The sequence below is a fragment of the Microcebus murinus genome, chromosome 15 (genome assembly GCF_040939455.1).
Source record: "Microcebus murinus isolate Inina chromosome 15, M.murinus_Inina_mat1.0, whole genome shotgun sequence".
NCBI classification, from domain to species: Eukaryota; Metazoa; Chordata; class Mammalia; order Primates; family Cheirogaleidae; genus Microcebus; species Microcebus murinus.
The window spans coordinates 43,685,671-43,706,072 of NC_134118.1; the positions used below are offsets into that span (position 1 = coordinate 43,685,671).

The following is a 20,402-nucleotide window of genomic DNA, read 5'->3' on the forward strand; positions in this document are numbered from 1 at the left end:
ATACGGTGTAGAAACAGTTCGCCTTTATGTCATGAAAGCAAAGAAAGGCAAGCTTCGGATGATTTCTTTTCTGACACTCATTAAATTCATGCGAAACCCATCTATTTAGCTTCTTTACCTTGCCGATTTGTTTCAAATGTTCTAATACTGTTAACATCGAGTTAACAGTTATAAATATCAAGCCTTGCTGCTAATTCCCAAGTAGGTTGAGATGGATTCACTTCCACTACAGCTTTCATCTCATCATTATCCACCTTGGTCTCAGGTCACCCACGTGGCTCATTTTCAAGATTAAAATCAACAGAACTTCTCAAACCATCCACCTTATGCATGTTCATCAGCCACATCCTTCCCAAACACTTCATTTGATATTCTGAGCTGTCTATGCTGCATTGGTTCCATGAGGGAACTTGTATTCGAAAATAACACCAATTTTTGACTTACCCATGGTTTCACAAAACTTGCTCTAAAAAAATTTAAAAAATAATCAAAAGCCAAAACGTGTTTTGTAAGCCTGAGGATGAACCTTCACAATAAAAATAAAACAGGAAGTGTCAAAGTGACGTGTCAGAGATATCAACTGTCAAACTTAGTACTTAAGGAAATCAGATATTTCATACTTAATAACCTAATAAGTTTCTGATGAGCAGAAATATATTAATACTCCCAAATCACTTTTATTCCTTAGAAAAATGAGATACAAAAAAACCTTCCTATAGCCAAACTTTATAGAAGAATTGAAATATATGACAGCAGTTTCTAAAAACTTTCCAACATTAAGAACTGAAACTCCTAAAAACTTATTGGGATCATAGAAGAAACTCAGCATTAATAAATTACTAAACATCTTCAGCTGGCAGGAATTTAGCCAAGCCTATAATTTGTGTTTTCAAAAATACAGGTTATCAAAAGAAACAAAAACCTACAAAGAATTGTTTTAACCCTCAAGGGTAATTTACATACACATATATAAAGCTTCAATTTTTATATTCCAACCAACTTGCAATAAGTGGAAAAAGATCCAAATTGTTATCAACAACTTCTTTAAAATCTTGTGTCATGGTTTTGTATCCCTAATAGAATGTACAACCGAACATCTGTGACATTTCAAAGTCAGGATATATCTACAAAATATGCTTCTTTGAATTGGTAGTTATCTCATTACTATCAAAATGTTTTCAGGCTTATGCAAACTACTTCCCCATTGGGTAGGAAGGAAGCCTTTCAGATATAAAGTGCTTCTGTGTAAGCTCACATTTTTAATTATGTCCCTCAGTCCACAAAACATTAACACAGAGCTATGCACCTGAGGCTTGTTGTTTGAGTAATATATCTACAAATAGGACAACAAAGTCACTAGCCCAAAGGTTTGCTCCAAAATTCACCCCAGTAAATATTAAAAACAACAACAAAAAACCTCTAAGTCAAAAACTCAGATTTCTAAGTTTATAAAAATTTTATAGTGAGAATAATTGAGAACAAGAACCATATGGCAGGTGTTTGTCAAAACACAGGGATGAGTGTGATGAAAAAACATACGCCATTATATCACCCATGAGACATCACTTCATGGGTTGGCAGGCTCCAGAAGTCTACAGAGACTTTCCTAATTAAACACATTAATAGTTAACATAGTTCTTGATGCCCTAAACTGTGTCATTTCCAAGCTGTAGACAGTGGACAAGAGGCTTAATCTCTCTAAGGCCTCTTACTCTGATGCCAAACATCTCATCAAGTTGACCCTAAGACTAAAGGAGATAATGAATGTTAAGAATTTAGCACATTGCCTGGCACAAAGCAAGCACTCAATGTTAAGCTATTCTTAACAAAAACAATTAGTAAAAATAAATAATCATGTATTGTATTCAGACATGTGGCTAACAATATTGGCTGGCATTACAAGATACCAAAGAAATATAAAATATTCCCTTACATGTAAATTAGAGACTGGTGACCCACACATAAAATAATCAGTGAACAATTTAACAGTATCTTTCAGTTTTACAGAGTATGGCTCATTATGCAGTTACAGAAGGAAAGAAACCAATATACACTTGAGGTTATTAAGTTTCCCACCCCCACTTTTGCATTTTCTATATCTCATTATCAACTTTACAGCAGTAAACTTTATGAAAAAATACATTACGTCCTCCTTAAAAGCTGATCTGGAATGAGAACTTGAAGTTTCCTCTAATCAAACCAAAATAAAATCCCATGCTCACCCTCTAGTCCTATTTCTATCATTGTTTACGTGGTCTCTTCTTCCCAACTAAATTATAAACTCTTTGAAAATAAGAACCACTTGTCTATTTCATTCACTATTGTATTCTTAGGATCAAGAACAGTGCCTAATATCTGATGGGTACTTAGCAAACAGCTGCAGACAAGAAAAAAGAATAAAATCAGACTCTGATTTTTATTTCCCAGTATTCCCCAGAGTAATCAAGAGTGCTTAGTACACATAAGCTGTAATTACCACAGCTCTATTTAATATGTACCACACTGAATGTCAGATGTTTTATATACATTATTCCTTTTAATCCTTAAAAAACCTTTTATCTGTATTTAGTAGATGAAGAAATAAGCTCAGGTAATGAAAGAGAACAGCTAATCTGCAGAGTCAATATTCAAATCTCAACTTTCCTGAGCCCCCAAACCCATCTTCTTAACAACAAAACCAAGTTTACTATCTCTGAAATATATGCCATCTCTATTGGCTGCTAGCTTGACTCAAAAAATGCCTAATAATCTCCTTAAAGAAAATTTAGACAAAAACAGGCTGTATCAATCCAACTTGGTAAATGTTTACATTTCTAAGGCTCACCTTGTTGAATGACTATTGAATCCAGTCTGAGTTTCATCTCAGCACGTTCTACTATTCTTTCTTCTACGGTGTTATCAGTTATAAAGCGGAACACTCTGACTGTCTTGGTTTGTCCGATTCTATGTGCTCGGTCCTAGGTGAATTACCATATTATTTTGAATATAGTTAAAAAGTCAAATAGTTAACACTGGAAATGGGTATAGTGAGAAACAAATTTAAAATAATCTCAAGTATAAAACGTTTTTAAAATTGTTACAAAATTATAATTAAAAACAGACTAATACTACATTAATATTTCTTAAATTCTCAGTTTTAATCAAATTAATTGGTTATATCACAAGAAAAAATTACATATAGAAAACAACATAGTTGCTGAATCTGTGAAAAATCATCATCAGAATTTTACTGGGTATACTGAGGAAAAACACATCTCTAGACAATACAACAAAATTATAATTTTCATGTTTAATGATAAAAGTGTTTTTTCAGCTTTTTTCCCTTGGTTTACATTCAAAATGTTTTTCTACCTAAATCACATCTAAATTTTCACTGTTATCAGATAAAAAAGTGACACAAATGGAACTTAGCAAACAATACAAAAACTCTATTCTTGAAATATTACACAATTAACTACATACAAGTAGTCAAATTAATTTGGATGCCATTTTCTGTTTAACTTTTGGTAACTTCACAAATAACATCCTTACAAAACACCCTTATTTCTAATAATTGATCATTTCCCCCCAGCCACTCTTACAAAAGAGTACAGGATAAAGTGTCCCATGCTAGAGATTTAATAAAGTTGGTTTTATTTCCTCCTCTGAATCTAGCTAAAATAAAAGAAAAAAAAAACAAAAAACAAAAAAAATAAAGTTGGTTTTATGATACAGTCATAAGCAATATCAATTTTCTCAACATAAGAATAATCTGGCCAAGTACATGGGCATAAATTTTAAGCATCCAAAGTGGCAGACATACTAGCTGCTCATCAAACCCATTTCCCTTTCCTTCTGGGACACAACTACAGTATCATTTACCAATTCCCTTGCAGTCAGTTATGCTAAAAGATTTGAGTTCTGGCCAATGGTGGGGGGCGAAGGTGGGGAATGTCAGGTCTGACCCATAAGAAATTCCCTGGGCAATCCTCAACTCTCTCCCTTCTTATGTCCACAGGATGCAGAGGATATAGCAGAAGACTCCAAGGTCCTAAGATATGGCAGAGACATAAGATAGAAATATCCTAACATGGATGTAAGACCACTTCAAAATACTCTCATTGAACCATTGCCTCAAAGAAAAACAAAATTCCACTAGGTTAAGTCATTGATATCTATAGAATTAGCTTCCCCTAACTAAGACATCTACTAAGCACAGAACATATTTATTTGTTATCTCTTACCATAGCCTGAAGATCTACTTGGGGATTCCAATCTGAATCATACAAGATTACTACGTCAGCAGTAGCAAGATTGATGCCAAGACCACCAGCACGTGTGCTTAACATAAAAACAAACTTTGTGCTGTTTGGTTCATTGTATGCATTGATGGATTCCTATGGATATAAAATAAGTGTCAGAAAATTATTTTATGTGATTTTTTTGTGTGTGATATTGAATGTTTACTTAGAAAAAGAAAATAAATCACAACAAATTACCAATGTTAAAGAGCTGACAGGTATCATGAATGCCATTAAATGCACAATACTTTCATCAATTATTTTGGCACACATCTTTTGTTATGGACTAAATGTTTATATCCCCTCAAAATTTACACATTAAAGCCCTTGCCCCCAAAGTGATGGTATTTGGAGATAAGGCCTTTAGGAGGTAATTAGGGTTACATGAGGTCATGAGGATAGGCCCTCATAATGCAATTAGTGCCCTAAGAAGGGGAAACCTGAGAGAGCTCTCTCTCTCCTGCATGCACACAAAGAAAAGGTCACGTGAGCATGTGGCAGGATGGTGGCTGTACGCAAGCCCAGAGGCAAGTCCCAGAATAAAAGCTACCTTGCTTGCACCACCTTTATCTTGAACTTCCCAGCCTCCACAACTGTGAGAAATACATTTTTTTAGCATATTATGGGGGTACAAGTATTAAGGTTACATATATTGCCCATGCCTCCCTCCCCCGTCCAGTCAGAGCCTCAAACGTGAACATCCCCCAAATGTTGCACATCTCACTCATTGTGTTTGTATATACCCATCCCCTTTTCCCCCCTTATGTGATATTTTTTATCTCCCTTCTCCAAATTTTACTCACTTGTCTCTCATCATGAGGTGTCTGCCCATCCAACCTGCAGTACTCATAATTTCTCCACATGCAATAATCTTCCAAAATATCCAATACCCTTGTCATCTGGCTGAAGATTAGTACTCGAGAACCTGTTGGTGAATACAATAACCCATTATCAGAGGCTTTTAAAAGTAGAAAAATGTATATGAAAGTTGAAGGTTATCAAAAACTAAAACTAATCAATTACCCCTTAATTCCAAGTTACCTACTTGGTTATATAGGGAAAACACTCCAATAATTATCCAAGTCAGTCATTCCCCACTTCTTTCGTATCATGGCACAAACAGAAAAAAGCAATATTTGCATAGCAAACTAAGGTAAACAGAAAAAGATATTTGCATCTGGTTTGGGAGGTCTTTCCATCCCAAAGACTAAGAGAATCATTATATTGTTACCCCACATATATTTAAAAATAACTTTCCACCATCCCACAACTCTTCTATTCATATGACACCCAAAATTCCCCAACACATACCCCATACTTCTGGTTTCATTCTAGTCCTGAAGACCCATTCCAAATCAAAGGACCATAATATGTGCCTCCTACTCTCTACACTGATCGTCTTTCACTTATCTGCCATGATTCCAATTATTCAACTGCTTTCCATTTCTTCAGCAAACTACATAATACCTTCAGTAGAATGTATGAAGACAAGGGGTAATTTTCAAAAATAATGATTATGAAATGATCCTGTCTGGAAGCTGAAGCTAACAATCTGCTGCTGTTACACATTCCTGCACCCCAAAGCATAAGGATGTTCAACAGTCTCCACTTTCCCTGCAGAGTTTAATAAAGCCTTTATTAATATTTGAATACTCCCAAGTTCCTGCCACTCCTCCCAACTAAATTCAATTCCCTTAATTACTTTGCTTTCAAGGAAAGCATCTGGTTTTGTTTTGTTTTGTTCTGAGACAGAGTCTCACTCTGCTGCCCAAGCTAGAGTGCCCTGGCATCAGCCTAGCACACATCAACCTCAAACTCCTGGGCTCAGGCAATCCTCCTACCTCAGCCTCCCAAGTAGCTGGGACAGGTATGCACCATCATACCCAGCTTATTTTTTCTATTCTTTAGTAGAGACGAGATCTTGCTCTTGCTCAGGCTGGTCTTGAACTCCCCAGCTCAAACGATCCACCTGTCTTGGCTTCTCAGAGTGCTAGGATTACAGGCGTGAGCCACTGCGCCCAGCCTCAAGGAAAGCATCTTAAAAAATATATTTCCACAGAAAGGTATAAAAAAGGGAAAAAAAGTAAACCAATCCACTGCCAATTTTTACAGTATGTTTTTGATAGTATCACAGTGGAGATTCATCCACTGATATAATGGTCATTTTTATCATGTATAGAAAAATTAAAAAATCTAAAATCTGTATACTTCATATTACAGAATCACTGGATTTTTTAGGAGTGGTATTTCTTATCTTTAAGAAATATACACTGAATAATTTATTATGTGCTATAATGTCTGTAATTTGCTTCAAATAATCTGGGAAGTGGGAAGCAGGTACAGTACAGATTAAACCAACTTTTTATTAATTATTGACACTGGCTTTGCACTAAGTTCTCTCTACATTCATGTAATTTAAATACACCTAAATGCATACCACAGACATATCCATTTTTTCAATAAAAAGTGACCATTCTATGAATAAAAATGTTTTAGGTCAATGCACATATTTAATTAAATAAAATATCCACCTAAATAACTGAAGAATACCATGAACACAACACCACTGTATAACAGAGAACTGGGGATAGGTGAGAGGAGCATTCTTCACATTTTATGACAAAAAGATAAAATTTCTAGAACAGTATCTATAAAGTAGGAGCTCTTCCCCAAAATCCATAGAGTGTGGTCACTCTAACTACTGATTCCTTATAAGAGAAGAGACTAAAGGCTTAAAAGTCAGAGGTGAAGGCTGGAGCTCAAATAATGAATAGAAGTGTTTTAATGTCCCACACTTCAACTTTAGAAAGTATCATAGTCATTTCCAACTTTAGGTGTTCCTTCATTTTAACATGAGAATTTTAAAATACCTTTCATTACTTCTCAATTTGATACCAGTGACATAAATACCTTGTTCTTTTAATTTAGGGAGCAGCTTGTCTAATACCACCATTTTGCCACTGTTGGTAACTAGATGCATGTCTGTTGTGTAAGGTGGACCAGGTTCAGCTCCATCAAAGAGATATGGATGATTACAACATTTTCTCAACTGCATTAGGATGTTCAATAACCTCATTTTGTCCATCTTCCCTGCTGAGTTTAGTATATCTATATCCTTCATTAGTATCCGGGTATACCTATTGAGAGAAGAAAAATATTTTGAGAGGGCTCAAACATTCCCTGACCAATCTGCCACTTTACATACTTAATGCCCTTCCCAACCTTACCCTTAAAATACATGTTAGAAACAATTCATCACCATTTAAAGTATGGTTAGGAATTTACCACCTGTAACCTCTTTTTTTACCCTTCTGTTTTTCTTTACTGCCCACAGTATTCTAATGTTCACACTTATGCTATGGGCCTTGAGGATTATTATTTTAAAAGTACAAAATAGTTCTCTTGGGTGGAATTAAAACAACGCAGTATGGTACATTTTTAAGTAAGCAAAACATAAAAGACAAGTTTTAAACATGATTTTAGTTTGTAAGCTTCTGTGACATAAGTACCACTATTCACAATTCTATATGCCATGTAACTAGCACAGCATTTAGTAAGAACCCAAAGATCTGAGGAGAGAGGAAGAATCATGAGATGGTGAAGCATGAAGATGAGAATAAGATGAATAGAATATAATTTAAACATAAGTATAAATATACAGAGAGAGGGAAATAGGAGGTCTGGAAAGCAATAGACTAAGGCCAAATTATAAAAAGTCTTGAATGAATACTAAGAATTTAGACATTATCCTGAAGGAATGAATAATCTGTCTAAACACCAAAGTTTCAGGACCTTGAATCCTCTGAACACAATAACTTAAATAGCCTAAGCAATCTATGCTTAGTTTTCAATCACGGAGCACAAAATAATACTCAAGGCAAATCCTTCCCCCACAATTCTGACTTATACAAAGTTTACCCACCTGTTAACTAAAAAAAATTTGTCTTCCCTTAGCATTGACTCATGTCTTAGTTCTGTATTTCAGAGCCATACAAGAAAATCCTATTATCTTTGCTACCCTATAATGGCCTTTCAAAAGTTTTGAGGACATATAAGATGGCCCACCTACTACAGTGGAGCTCTTTCCACAGATAACATGTCCAGTTTTCAATATGACATCCTTTCAGTCCTTTTACAAAAAACTTTGCCTCTTACAAATACTTATCAGAATTAAGTATGCAACTGAATATACTTGAGACATGGTGAGACCAGTAAAGAATAGGGTAGCTCTGTTTATTTCCCTCCTATGAACACTAAACTTGTATTAACATTAAAGTTAACGATATCTTTTTCTGCAGCCACTTTACATTGTTAATTTACACTGAGATTTTTATCTACAAAAATGAATCCTAAGTCAGTGGCTTCTAACCTTTTCAATTGCATACACCTATACAACTTTTTAAAATAAACAAAAAGATTTTTTAAAAAGAGTTTTCAACATTTTAATTTTGCCCTCTAAGGGTGTTTAAAAATATCAACCATGTATTATTACCATCATTTCACAAAAAGACATTTTATTCTGCCTAAAATAAAATATCAACTCAGAGTATAGAATCTTTTAAGCTAAATAAATATAGCTTTATGGAGTTCACAAAAAAAGGACTTAAAGTTTTCTCATAGCTCTACAATCTACAAGTTCACCAGTCACTAGCACTAATACACGACTTCGTATTTATGAACTATCAAGTATATATAATACTGTGGTCCCCAATCTATGGGCTGCACAACAAAAGGTGAGAGAGGGAAGCCCCACCTGCATTCACAGCTGCTATTCCCCATCTCACTGCGCCCGAGCCCAACCCACATCAGATCAGCGGTGGCATCAGACCCTCACAGTAGCACGAACACCACTACAAATTGCATATGCAAGGGATCCAGGTCACACACTCCCTGTGAGAATCCAACACCTGAGATCTGAGGTGGAGCTGAGGTGGTGACAAACCCCCCACCACTCCCTAACCCCATGCATGGAAAAATTGTCTTCCACAAAATCTGTCACTAGTGTCAAAAAGATTGGGGACTGCCAATGTGACTCCACCATTGCGCCACCAGTTCCCCTTTTGAAAAAAACCCAAATAAAGGGCTTTGTAAGTATCCCTGTTTAATGAAATCTCACCTTCAGTCTGTCAGAAGAGTCTGTCATCTAATAGGTTCAAGATATTGTATCATATAGTAAGCCCTACATTACGTGTCAAGAAAACTCTTTTCAGGCTGAGTTCAACGCAGTAAACAGAGATCCCATGAAGATACAAATTAGAAAAATGAAATACAAATGGGACTTAGGAAAGAATCAACAGTGATAACAGACACGTCTTAGAACACATACCATTCCCTTTGCATTTTGCTGAGACCCACATAAATTTTTACTTCCTTCTTTGGAGGCAAACTCTTTTCAACATCAGCCTTAATTCGACGAAGGAGGAATGGACGCAAAACCTTAGAGCAAAGATAAACAGATATGGCTTTACCTGTAACATTGGTATTATTTCAGAATCTTAAGATTATCCCTTAAATACATGAAAAAGAAATTTCTCTGCTTGAATATCAATGATTTTTAGGACTTTTCCCTTCAAATACAGTCATCCCTTACTGGATTGGTTCCAGCCCCCCAATATCAACATGCACAAATGTGCATGTCCCTTATATAAAATGGTGTATTTGCATATAAACTCCACATATCCTCCCACATACTTTAAATCATCTCTACATTATTTATATATAATACTTAATATAGGTCAGGCACAGTGGCTGATGTCTGTAATCCCAGCACTTTGGGAGGCTGAGGCAGGAGAATTGCTTGAGGCCAGGAGTTCAAAACCAGCCTGGGCAACATAGCAAGATCCTGTCTCTACAAAAAACAGAAAAATTAGCTGGCATGGTGGTGCATGCTTGTAATCTGAGCTACTCTGGAAGCTGAAGCAGGAGGATCAGCTTAAGCTGATTGCTGAAGTAGGAGGACTGCTTAATTTGAGGCTATAGTCAGGTATGCAATGAGCTACTGCACACCATCCTAGGTGACACAGTGAAGCCCCATCTCCCCCCCCCCCAAAAAAATCTTAATGTAGATGCTATGTAAATAGTTGCTATACTAAACTGTTTAGGGGGAATAACAAAAAAAAAGTCTGTACATGTTTAATACTGACACAACCACCCATTGTATATATATATATATATTTTAGGTGAATATTTTCAATCCACGGTTGGTTGAAACTATAGATTTAAAACCCACAAATACAAAGAGCCGACTGCATATAACTTATTACTAGTGGGTTCCCGAAGAATAATAATACAAGATCATCATTTATTCAATACAGGCATACTTCAGAGATATCATGGGTTCAGTTCCAGACCACTGCAATAAAGCGAGTTGCATAAATTTTTTCATTCCCCAGTGCATATAGAGGTTATGTTTACATTGTTAAGTGTGTAATAGCATCATGTCTAAAGAAACAATGTACACACCTTAATCTAAAAATGCTTTACTGCTAAAAAAATGCTAACAAAATGAGAACATGCTGTTGGAAAAATGGCATGGACAAGAATTCCTTGACACAGGGTTGCCACAAACCTTCAATTTGTTAAAATTAAAAAAAAAAAAAAAGGCAGTATCCACAAAGTGCAATAAAGAAACAAGATGTGCCTATATATAAATAGAGAGAGTATAAATTTGTTATACTACCATAAAATGCTAAAACCAATAGTAAATTTTAAAGATGCTAGTATGATATATTCAACAATTCATACTGCCTTTCAAGTTTAAAACTAGTTACTTGCATACAGATTGTCTAACACTGTTTAAGATCCACATTAAGATCACTTTATGGTTAGTTTTAAATTTACGATCTTAATTTATGGAAATGAACTATATATAAAGTATACAGTTCACATGAATGTACAGTTCAATAAATTTTCAACAAATACAGTAAAAATGCCCATGTAATCATCACCTAGATAAAAAGAATACCCTAAATCCTTCTTGTGCCACTCCCAGTCACTATCCTCCCTTTCCTCCCCAAAAGTTAATTATTCTTACTTTTAGATACTAGGTATCATTTTTAATTTTACATATACAGACTTATTCAATATATGCCCATTTAAATCTTATTTTACTAAACACGGTATTTATGAGGTATATCTGTATTGAAAATAGTTCATTTTTGTAAAATACTAAGTTTTAAAATACCTATAGAACTAAAGATAGCCCTTTTTGTACCTTCCTTTGTCCTATTTATGCTGGCTTATAAAAATACTGACTATATCACAAAACAAATTAAAAATTAATGAAAAAATTAATCAACAACACTTCTCTATCACCATTCAAGGAAGCAAGTTGAGTCCTAGTCAACAGCCAGAAGCAACTGCCAGTCATGTGAGTGAAGACTTTTAGCCCTACTGATTCTCTTCTAGAATTGTCCAGCTAAATGCAGCTGGATAAACATGGGTGAAACCAGCAAAGAAACTGCCAAGCCAACCCATAAACTCTGGGGTTGTTAATAAACTATTAAGGTATTTTCGGGGGGGAATAAGGTTTTGGGTTTTTTTTAGCATTATATAACTGATACATTGAGTTAAGAGTTATCTCATACCTAAGCATACCTTCACTCACTTCTAAATCTCCTTTTCAATACAGGATCACAGATGCTACAGTAGAAATTTCAGAGCATAAAGCAGGATAAAATGTAGACAGGCAGCAACCAGCCCTCTTCTTCCTGACTTAATAAATATTTTCAAAATACCCTCTGAACAAAATAAACAGAGCTGACAAAACTGGTTGATTCTGCTGTGTGAGTTATTTTAGTTTGCTTTACCTACATGTACTTATGTATTTATTAAAGGAAAGTCAAGAACAGAAGGGTAAGAAAAATATGCAGGAAGGAAAATCAAGTTCCTCTGCCTCCTTTCCACCCCTAAGATTACATATAAATTCCACAATCCTTTGAATAAGTAAATAGAATACTTAGATGCTTGAATGCCATCTAAATTGAAATAAAGGTGCTTAGAAGATTATCACCTTCAAATATTTAACAAAAATCTCAGTACATAAGAATCTAAAGCACCTTATAATTAATTTATGTAGAAATATTTGAACATTCATAAACTTAAATTTGTTTCTCCTGTTCAAATATCCACCATAGCCAGGCATTGTGCTAGGAATACAAAGACAAATATACAAATATGTTTCCTGCTTTCATGTTTACAATCCAGCAGTGCAAAGTTGTGTGTTAGAATGCTCAGATTATTAAAGACAGAATACACAGAAAAGTACCTAGCCAGCCTCAACCTGAGTGTTTAGTGGAGAAGGTGATATCACCAAGACTTGGGCTAGATATTAGTTAAAAAGTCAGGAAAGGGGCCGGGCGCGGTGGCTCACGCTTGTAATCCTAGCACTCTGGGAGGCCGAGGCGGGCGGATTGCTCAAGGTCAGGAGTTCAAAACCAGCCTGAGCGAGACCCCGTCTCTACTATAAAAATATAAAGAAATTAATTGGCCAACTAATACATATATATGTAAAAAAATCAGCCGGGCATGGTGGCTCGTGCCTGTAGTCCCAGCGACTCGGGAGGCTGAGGCAGAAGGATTGCTTGAGCCCAGGAGTTTGAGGTTGCTGTGAGCTGGGCTGACGCCACGGCACTCACTCTAGCCTAGGCAAGAAAGCGAGACTCTGTCTCAAATTAAAAAAAAAAAAAAAAAAAGTCAGGAAAGGGGATTCTAGATATAGCAAAAACAATAAGCAAAATAGTCTGGAGGCAGGGCAGTTTCATCACACCCATCACCACAGCACTCTGGGAGGCTGAGATGAGAGGATCACTTGAGGCCAGGAGTTTAAGACCAGCCAGCCTTGGGCAACATAATTAGACCCAGTCTCTAAAAAAAACAAATAAAATCAGCCACGCATGGTGGTGCACACCTGTAGTCCTAGCTACTCTGGAAGCTCAGGCAGGAGAATTGCTTGAGCCCAGAAGTTTGAGGTTGCAGTGAGCTATAATTGTGCCACTGCACCTGGGAGACAGAGTGAGACCCCATCACAAAAACAAACAAACAAATGAAAGACTGGAATTAGATAATGTTTACAGTGGGGTCAGCAATACTATCAAATTTAAGCTCAATATACAAAGAAGGAAAACAGAAACTAGAAAGTGTTAGGTTAGGTCAAGGAAGAGGTGCCATTTTGCCCCCCCCCCCCACCAGGGTACATATGCAATGTCTGGGAACATTTTTAGTTGTCACAACTGGAGATAATGTTACTACTGGCATGCAGTAAGAAGTGGTGTCAGGGATGCTGTCATCTATCTCCTTCCCTCTCTCCCTACCCTCCACACCCCAAGATTTATCCAGAACAAAATGTCAACAATCAAGGTTGAGAATGCCTGGGTTAGGTCATTAAGGGCCTTAAAGAACATTCTTACAAGGCCCTGCTTTATCCTGCTGACTAGGGTATCCTAAACTGGGATCTGTTAGAGAAATTTCTCTACCTACAAACTTTCACTTAAGAACTTTCCTAGGAAGCTATACATTAGGAGCAAAGCCAGACATCAAAGCAAGAACTTATCAACTCTGCTCACAAAGCAATATTACCAGTTGCTTATACATACTGTCACTAGATTTACAAATAGATGGATCTTTAGCCCTTTCAGAAGTAAATCTGTTAGATTCTTCTATGAAATGTACATGGAACTAAGCTTTGAAAACTTGTCCATATTAATCATTATACAATTCTTCTTTCCCCCCACTGCACTTCTTTTAACTCTAAGAGATGACTTTTTCCCTTCATTAAGTTAGGAATTTCATTCTGGGTTCTAACACTAAAACCACCATACATCACCCCCTACTTCCATTAAACAGTTAAGTGGCATAATTCAAACATCTGATTCTAAAGCCATTATGCTTTTTGTGAAAAGGAAAATAATCTTTAAATTTGTACTTTATCCCATTAGGAATATGCTTTAACACTACTCTAAAATACTTACCATATGAAGCCTCTCAACTAGCTTTTGATCTCCAAGGCAGTTGTTTGTATCAAACCAGGAATCAAAGTCCTAAATTAGCAAACAAAATATATGCTCACATCAGAGATAATATTAACAACAAATACCTTTATAATGCCAGATATAAAAATGATTTCTAGTATTAGTATAATATTTGAGTTATAATCCACAAAAATTATTTAGTCCAAGGCCCTATTTTCATAGGCATGTCACTGTACCACTTAATTTCAGAACCAGTAGTTTAGTAGTATTACTTTCTAAACATTTTTTCTCAAAAACATCAAGATGAAAAGTTTCACAGTGAAAAGTTGGAAAGCAAGTTTTACAAAAATATTAGAATATTAACATTTTTGAAAAATATTTAGTTTCATAAAAGCTTAAAAATTAAAAGAAAATCACTTTATAGTTTATTCTCTAAGATCATTCAGACTATTTAAATTCATGATTTCCAGAGCAATGTAAATTTTAATCAAACTTACTAAAAGTGAAATTGAGATTCTTAATATTTCACTGCTATCTGGGTAGAATTTGAACAAGGACAGCATTCCTATCCTTATCTCTTGAACATATGAATGTACTGTTATTTGTTTTTGAGTAAACATAATCTTAGAATTCATTGTATTAACTAAAGCAAAGCTTTATGAGAGATTATTAAACAAAAATATCAATGGGGTAAGAAAAATTATCTCAAAAACATCAAAATATATAAATAGCAGAAGTAAAACTGTTTTTGGATTTTTATTAAATATCTTTACAACACAAATTTCTCTATTCTTTTAAAATGATCCTTAACACAATAAACCAAAATCTGTACCTTTTTAGAACTTATTTGTATAGATGTACTAATGTGGAGCTCTTCAAAAGAGCCCCTCAACATACACACACTGTCTTCAGCTGTGCATATAAAGGTTCAAAATAAACTCTGATCTAGCAAAAAGCTGTAATTACTTACTAGCACAGGCTCTTGACATATTTAGTTCCTAATGGTAAAGATTAGATTCTATTTGTTTGTTAGACCATACCGTTAAGTATAGCTAGACAGGCCGGATGCGGTGGCTCACGCCTGTAATCCTAGCACTCCGGGAGGCCGAGGCGGGCGGATTGCTCGAGGTCAGGAGTTCGAGATCAGCCTGAGCAAGAGCGAGACCCCGTCTCTACTATAAATAGAAAGAAATTAATTGGCCAACTAATATATACAGAAAAAACTAGCTGGGCATGGTGGCACATGCCTGTAGTCCCAGCTACTTGGGAGGCTGAGGCAGGAGGATCCCTTGAGCCCAGGAGTTTGAGGTTGCTGTGAGCGAGGCTGACGCCACGGCACTCACTCTAGCCTGGGCAACAAAGCGAGACTCTGTCTCAAAAAAAAAAAAAAAAAAAAAAAAAAAGAATAGCTAGACAGATTTTGCCAAAATTCATGGTCATTTTGGGGACTTAAATCATGGGCAGTGAATATGAGGCACACAGGCAATGAAAGTGAGGCACTTTGGGAAATAACTTGAGCAGTACCATGAAAACATAAGCAATCAATCTAGAGCCACTAAAACAGGCCAATATGACTACCAAATAGGAGTGACAATCTATGCCATTCCAGAGAAATAAAATAGTGATTTAAGATAGGACTGAAACCAAAAAACACAAAAGTAAATTCTCATAATGCAGAGACAACTTAGCAGGTTACTCCAGGCTAACTACATAAAGCCATGAAAAATTAATGATTATTTCAAGCAGTGCTGAAATAGAGGCCACTTCTATTAAAAATAACACATTAAACAAAATACTAGCCAGAAAACAATTAGAAATATACTTACATCAGCTGAATTAAATACATCTGGCAACAAAAAATTAAGAAGTGACCACAGCTCATGCAAGTTGTTCTGAAGAGGCGTTCCAGTTAATAAAAGTCGATTTGTAGTCTTGAATTCCCTCACTATTTCTGACAACTGAAAGAATCAAATTCATCATTAGAATATTTTACATATCAAATTCTTAAATAAAGGCACAAATGACTTTTACACCTATATATCAAAATACCTTAGATTTTTCATTTTTGATCCTATGAGCTTCATCTATTACTAAGTATCTCCAATTAAATTTTTTGAACACAGACTTCTCTTTAATAAGCATTTCATAAGATGTTACACATACATCCCATTCTCCTGGTAATAAAACATCTCTGACAAAAGCAGCCTGTATAGCAAGAGAAAAAAAAAAATCACATCATGCAGAAATAAACTATGCATTTCTATATTACATCATACGGAAATAAACTGTACAAATGTATTGATGACTAGTATCTGTCAAAGGGGATGGGAATTATTAAAAAGGTATAGGGTAGCTATATTATACAAGCATTTAGAACTAGCTTTCCTACCACTGAAGTAACTTCATTAATCATTTCACTATCAAAGCCATTAAACTTTTAAAACTGACAAAGTTAATCAGTGCAAAAATTCAACAGACACTCAAATTGTCTCTCTATAATTCTAAGTCTTGAAATTCTTAGGAGATAGTTTTAAGCAAAGGAGAGGGGATTTTTTAGCAAAGACAGCTCTTTAACAAAGGATGACAGCTGAAAGATAGTTTGCATTTTCATTCCTTTCAGGTTTATAAATTTATAAACACATTGCTATCATTAGTCTCATTTTACAGGTAAGGAAACTAAAGCAAAGAGTGGTTAAGTAATCAGGCCTCAAAACATAAAAAGCAATTTGGTAACTTAAAATACCCAAAATAAATATAAAGGACAAGAAAAAAAATTTAGACTCATCACTGACAGTTAAACAAAGGGAAAACAAAATAAGTACATAGTCATTCAATTCAGTCTGAATAAATTTCCAAATCTGAGTTTTATGTGCTTAATAATATTATTTCCATGTCTTCTTCCCAAAGGCTGTTGTCAACTGACTGAATTTATTTTGGTAGATATCACTAACGACGCACCAAATAATTGACTCAATTCACCTTTAAAAACTACAGTTCTACGGTTACTACCACTATCCACATCTTCCAAACACGCCACACATTCAAAATGTCTTTTAAAAACAAGAAAGTACTTCTACATTGAGAGCACAGGCTTTGATTTTATACAACCATTCCAAAATTGGGAGAAACTATATTCTTACAGCTTTCTATAGTCTATAAAGCCTTCTCCCCAATAAGATCTTAACCACCAACACAATATTACATTTGTAAATTACTAATACTTGTGTAGACCGCTTCTCTTTTATCCTTCCTCCAACTAACCTCCTACCCCAAGCCTAAATTCTATTTAATTTCAAAAATGTAATGAAATACTAGAAACTTACTCTTTGTTCTTTATCTCCTATCAAACAAACAGATCTAAGTGTTGGTACCCATCTCTTGAATTCACTCATCCAGTTGTGTAATGTAGACTTAGGGACCAAAACCATATGAGGACCAGGAATGTTTCTATAGTGTTTCATGTACCCAAGAAGAGAAATTGTTTGAAGAGTCTTTCCCAGGCCCTGCAAGATTTCAAAACAAGCACAAAGCAATGAAAAAACTAATAAGCAGTCTTCCATATTAATCCCTTGCAAAGTACACAGGAACATTTAAAAGAAATGCCATGTGCTTAAAATAACTAACATACAGCAACAACTTAATGTGTGTCAAAGTTTACAAGTATTATGTCATCTTCACAAATCTATGAGCAAGGTACTATTATCACCTTCATAAAGCCTAGACGGTTTAAGTGACTTTCCCAAGGTCACCTAGCAGAGACAGAATTGAACACATTTCTTTTGGCTTCATCCTTTCCCGAATCAATTAAGTGTTTTACCACTGTAACGATAAGGAAACTTTTTTAAAATATCCTTTACATAACTAGTAAGTAATAAACAAGAGATAAAACGTCTTATGAAACAGAACAATACAAGCTAGCCACCCTGGAAAAAATTTAATATTTAATGGTGATAAATATTCAATGGCCTCACTCATATTTTATAGACGTAGAAGGAAATGGTCAAATCATTGTACTATGAAAGTCAACCGGCTGAGGGCGGTGGCTCACGCCTGTAATCCTAGTACTCTGGGAGGCCGAGGCGGGCGGATTGCTCAAGGTCAGGAGTTCAAAACCAGCCTGACCAAGAGTGAGACCTCGTCTCTACTATAAATAGAAAGAAATTAATTGGCCAACTAATATATATATAGAAAAAATTAGCTGGGCATGGTGGCACATGCCTATAGTCCCAGCTACTTAGGAGGTTGAGGCAGAAGGATTGCTTGAGCCCAGGAGTTTGAGGTTGCTGTGAGCTAGGCTGATGCCATGGCACTCACTCTAGCCTGGGCAACAAAGTGAGACTCTGTCTCAAAAAAAAAGTCAGCCAATAGCATGCTTGCATCCCAAAATGTATTATTTTTAAATTTACTGTATTTTCATAGATGTTAATTCCTCACAAGTGAAGTATAGATTCCACTTATGCAACTAAACCAAGCTGCTTATAACAATTTGAGAAAGGATTAGTTTGCTAACAGTTCCAGACTGTAAGAAACAAAACTATGCTATTGTGTCTTAACTTTTATCACTTTAATGTATAAAATATTTTAAGTTACAAAATACAGCCTTCAAGAAAACTACAAAACACATACCATTTCATCTGCAAGGATACCATTGATGCCATTCTCATATAAAGAAATGAGCCAATTTAATCCTCGGACCTGATAATCTCTCAGTTTACCCCATTTTACATCTAAGAACAAAAGAACAACATAATGAACATTTTCAAACAAGAAATACAGGTTGGTCCCCTTTATCTGATACCCAGATGTTTAACTTGGGCCTATACATGTCTACTAACTTCACTTTCTTGACTAGGAGATTCCTATATAATGGTAATTCTGTAAATTCCAAAACACTAGAGGTAGCTACTGTGGTCTGGAGTGGAGTGGGAGCGCATAGATATGGAAGACAACCAAGTGCAGGCAGGAAACATGACTGCAAGCTCAGAGTACGCACCCCAATCACTCAGTTCTTATGTTACCCATCTACTGGTCCTTGAGATTCTCTGGTCCCTTTACTTCTATGTTTAATGGTAACACAAGTGTTTCTAACTATTTCAGTTTTTATGAAGATCAAATACAGAGGTTTTGTAGGGATTTTATTTTCCTCCTAGTAAAAAAGAGAAAATAGGAAATATTTTTCCTAAGTTACTTTTTCAAAATCTTATATAGAGGCCGGGCGCTGTGGCTCACGCCTGTAATCCTAGCTCTTGGGAGGCCGAGGCGGGCGGATTGCTCAAGGTCAGGAGTTCAAAACCAGCCTGAGCAAGAGCGAGACCCCGTCTCTACTATAAATAGAAAGAAATTAATTGGCCAACTGATATATATATAAAAAAATTAGCCGGGCATGGTGGCGCATGCCTGTAGTCCCAGCTACCCGGGAGGCTGAGGCAGAAGGATCACTTGAGCCCAGGAGTTTGAGGTTGCTGTGAGCTAGGCTGACGCCACGGCACTCACTCTAGCCTGGACAACAAAGCGAGACTCTGTCTCAAAAAAAAAAAAAAAAAAAAAAAAATCTTATATAGAAAGACCACATCGTGTCAAGGTATATGACTTATTGTCCCCCCCAAGAAGGATTATACACACAACACAATCACTTGATTTTTTAAAATATGTATATTCTGTACCCTGTCCCTTTTTGCAAAATAGTACTTAAGTATGAAAAGCTAACCAATGCTGGGGAAACTAGTTACAATATAGAAATGTGAGAAAGAAATATCCAAATTAATCCAAATTTCCTTTCCCCCTTGTGCCTCACATCTTAGCTCTAGCCTCTAGGAAAAGAAATGGAGACTGGGTACTCTATAGCAAAAATAAAAAAATCTGACGGTATACACCTTAAACAGACTACTGAATTCTAACTAGTTATCTGTCTGGCTGAAGTAATTAAAAAACAAACCCAAATAACATGTCCTATAATGGCCTTTATAAATTTTTACACACAACCGCTTTGTTGTGATGACATAAACCAGTCAAGTGACAGAGATGGAGGTTGAAAGAATAAAATGTTAGGCTTCAATAAAGACAAAAGAAAGGAAATCCATTAATAACAAATATATTTCATAAAAATTAAAGCAAATTAATATAAAAACATCAGGAGATGCGTAAGCAAAAGTCT

At 35.6% G+C, this 20,402-nt stretch overlaps 1 protein-coding gene across 1 annotated transcript in view; it reads right to left on the minus strand.

Annotated features, from left to right (window-relative positions):
- The window catches only part of SMARCA5 (SNF2 related chromatin remodeling ATPase 5), a 43,521-nt gene that overhangs the window by 10,455 nt on the left and 12,664 nt on the right, over positions 1 to 20,402 (minus strand). The window contains exons 5-14 of the mRNA XM_012783805.2: positions 18,875 to 18,975; positions 17,572 to 17,751; positions 16,298 to 16,453; positions 16,075 to 16,206; positions 14,249 to 14,317; positions 9,607 to 9,716; positions 7,191 to 7,417; positions 5,084 to 5,205; positions 4,224 to 4,376; positions 2,825 to 2,957 (exon numbers count right to left, since the gene is read on the minus strand). Of these exons, the coding sequence (XP_012639259.1) occupies positions 2,825 to 2,957; positions 4,224 to 4,376; positions 5,084 to 5,205; positions 7,191 to 7,417; positions 9,607 to 9,716; positions 14,249 to 14,317; positions 16,075 to 16,206; positions 16,298 to 16,453; positions 17,572 to 17,751; positions 18,875 to 18,975 (1,383 nt within the window). The remainder of the gene's footprint in view (positions 1 to 2,824; positions 2,958 to 4,223; positions 4,377 to 5,083; positions 5,206 to 7,190; positions 7,418 to 9,606; positions 9,717 to 14,248; positions 14,318 to 16,074; positions 16,207 to 16,297; positions 16,454 to 17,571; positions 17,752 to 18,874; positions 18,976 to 20,402) is intronic.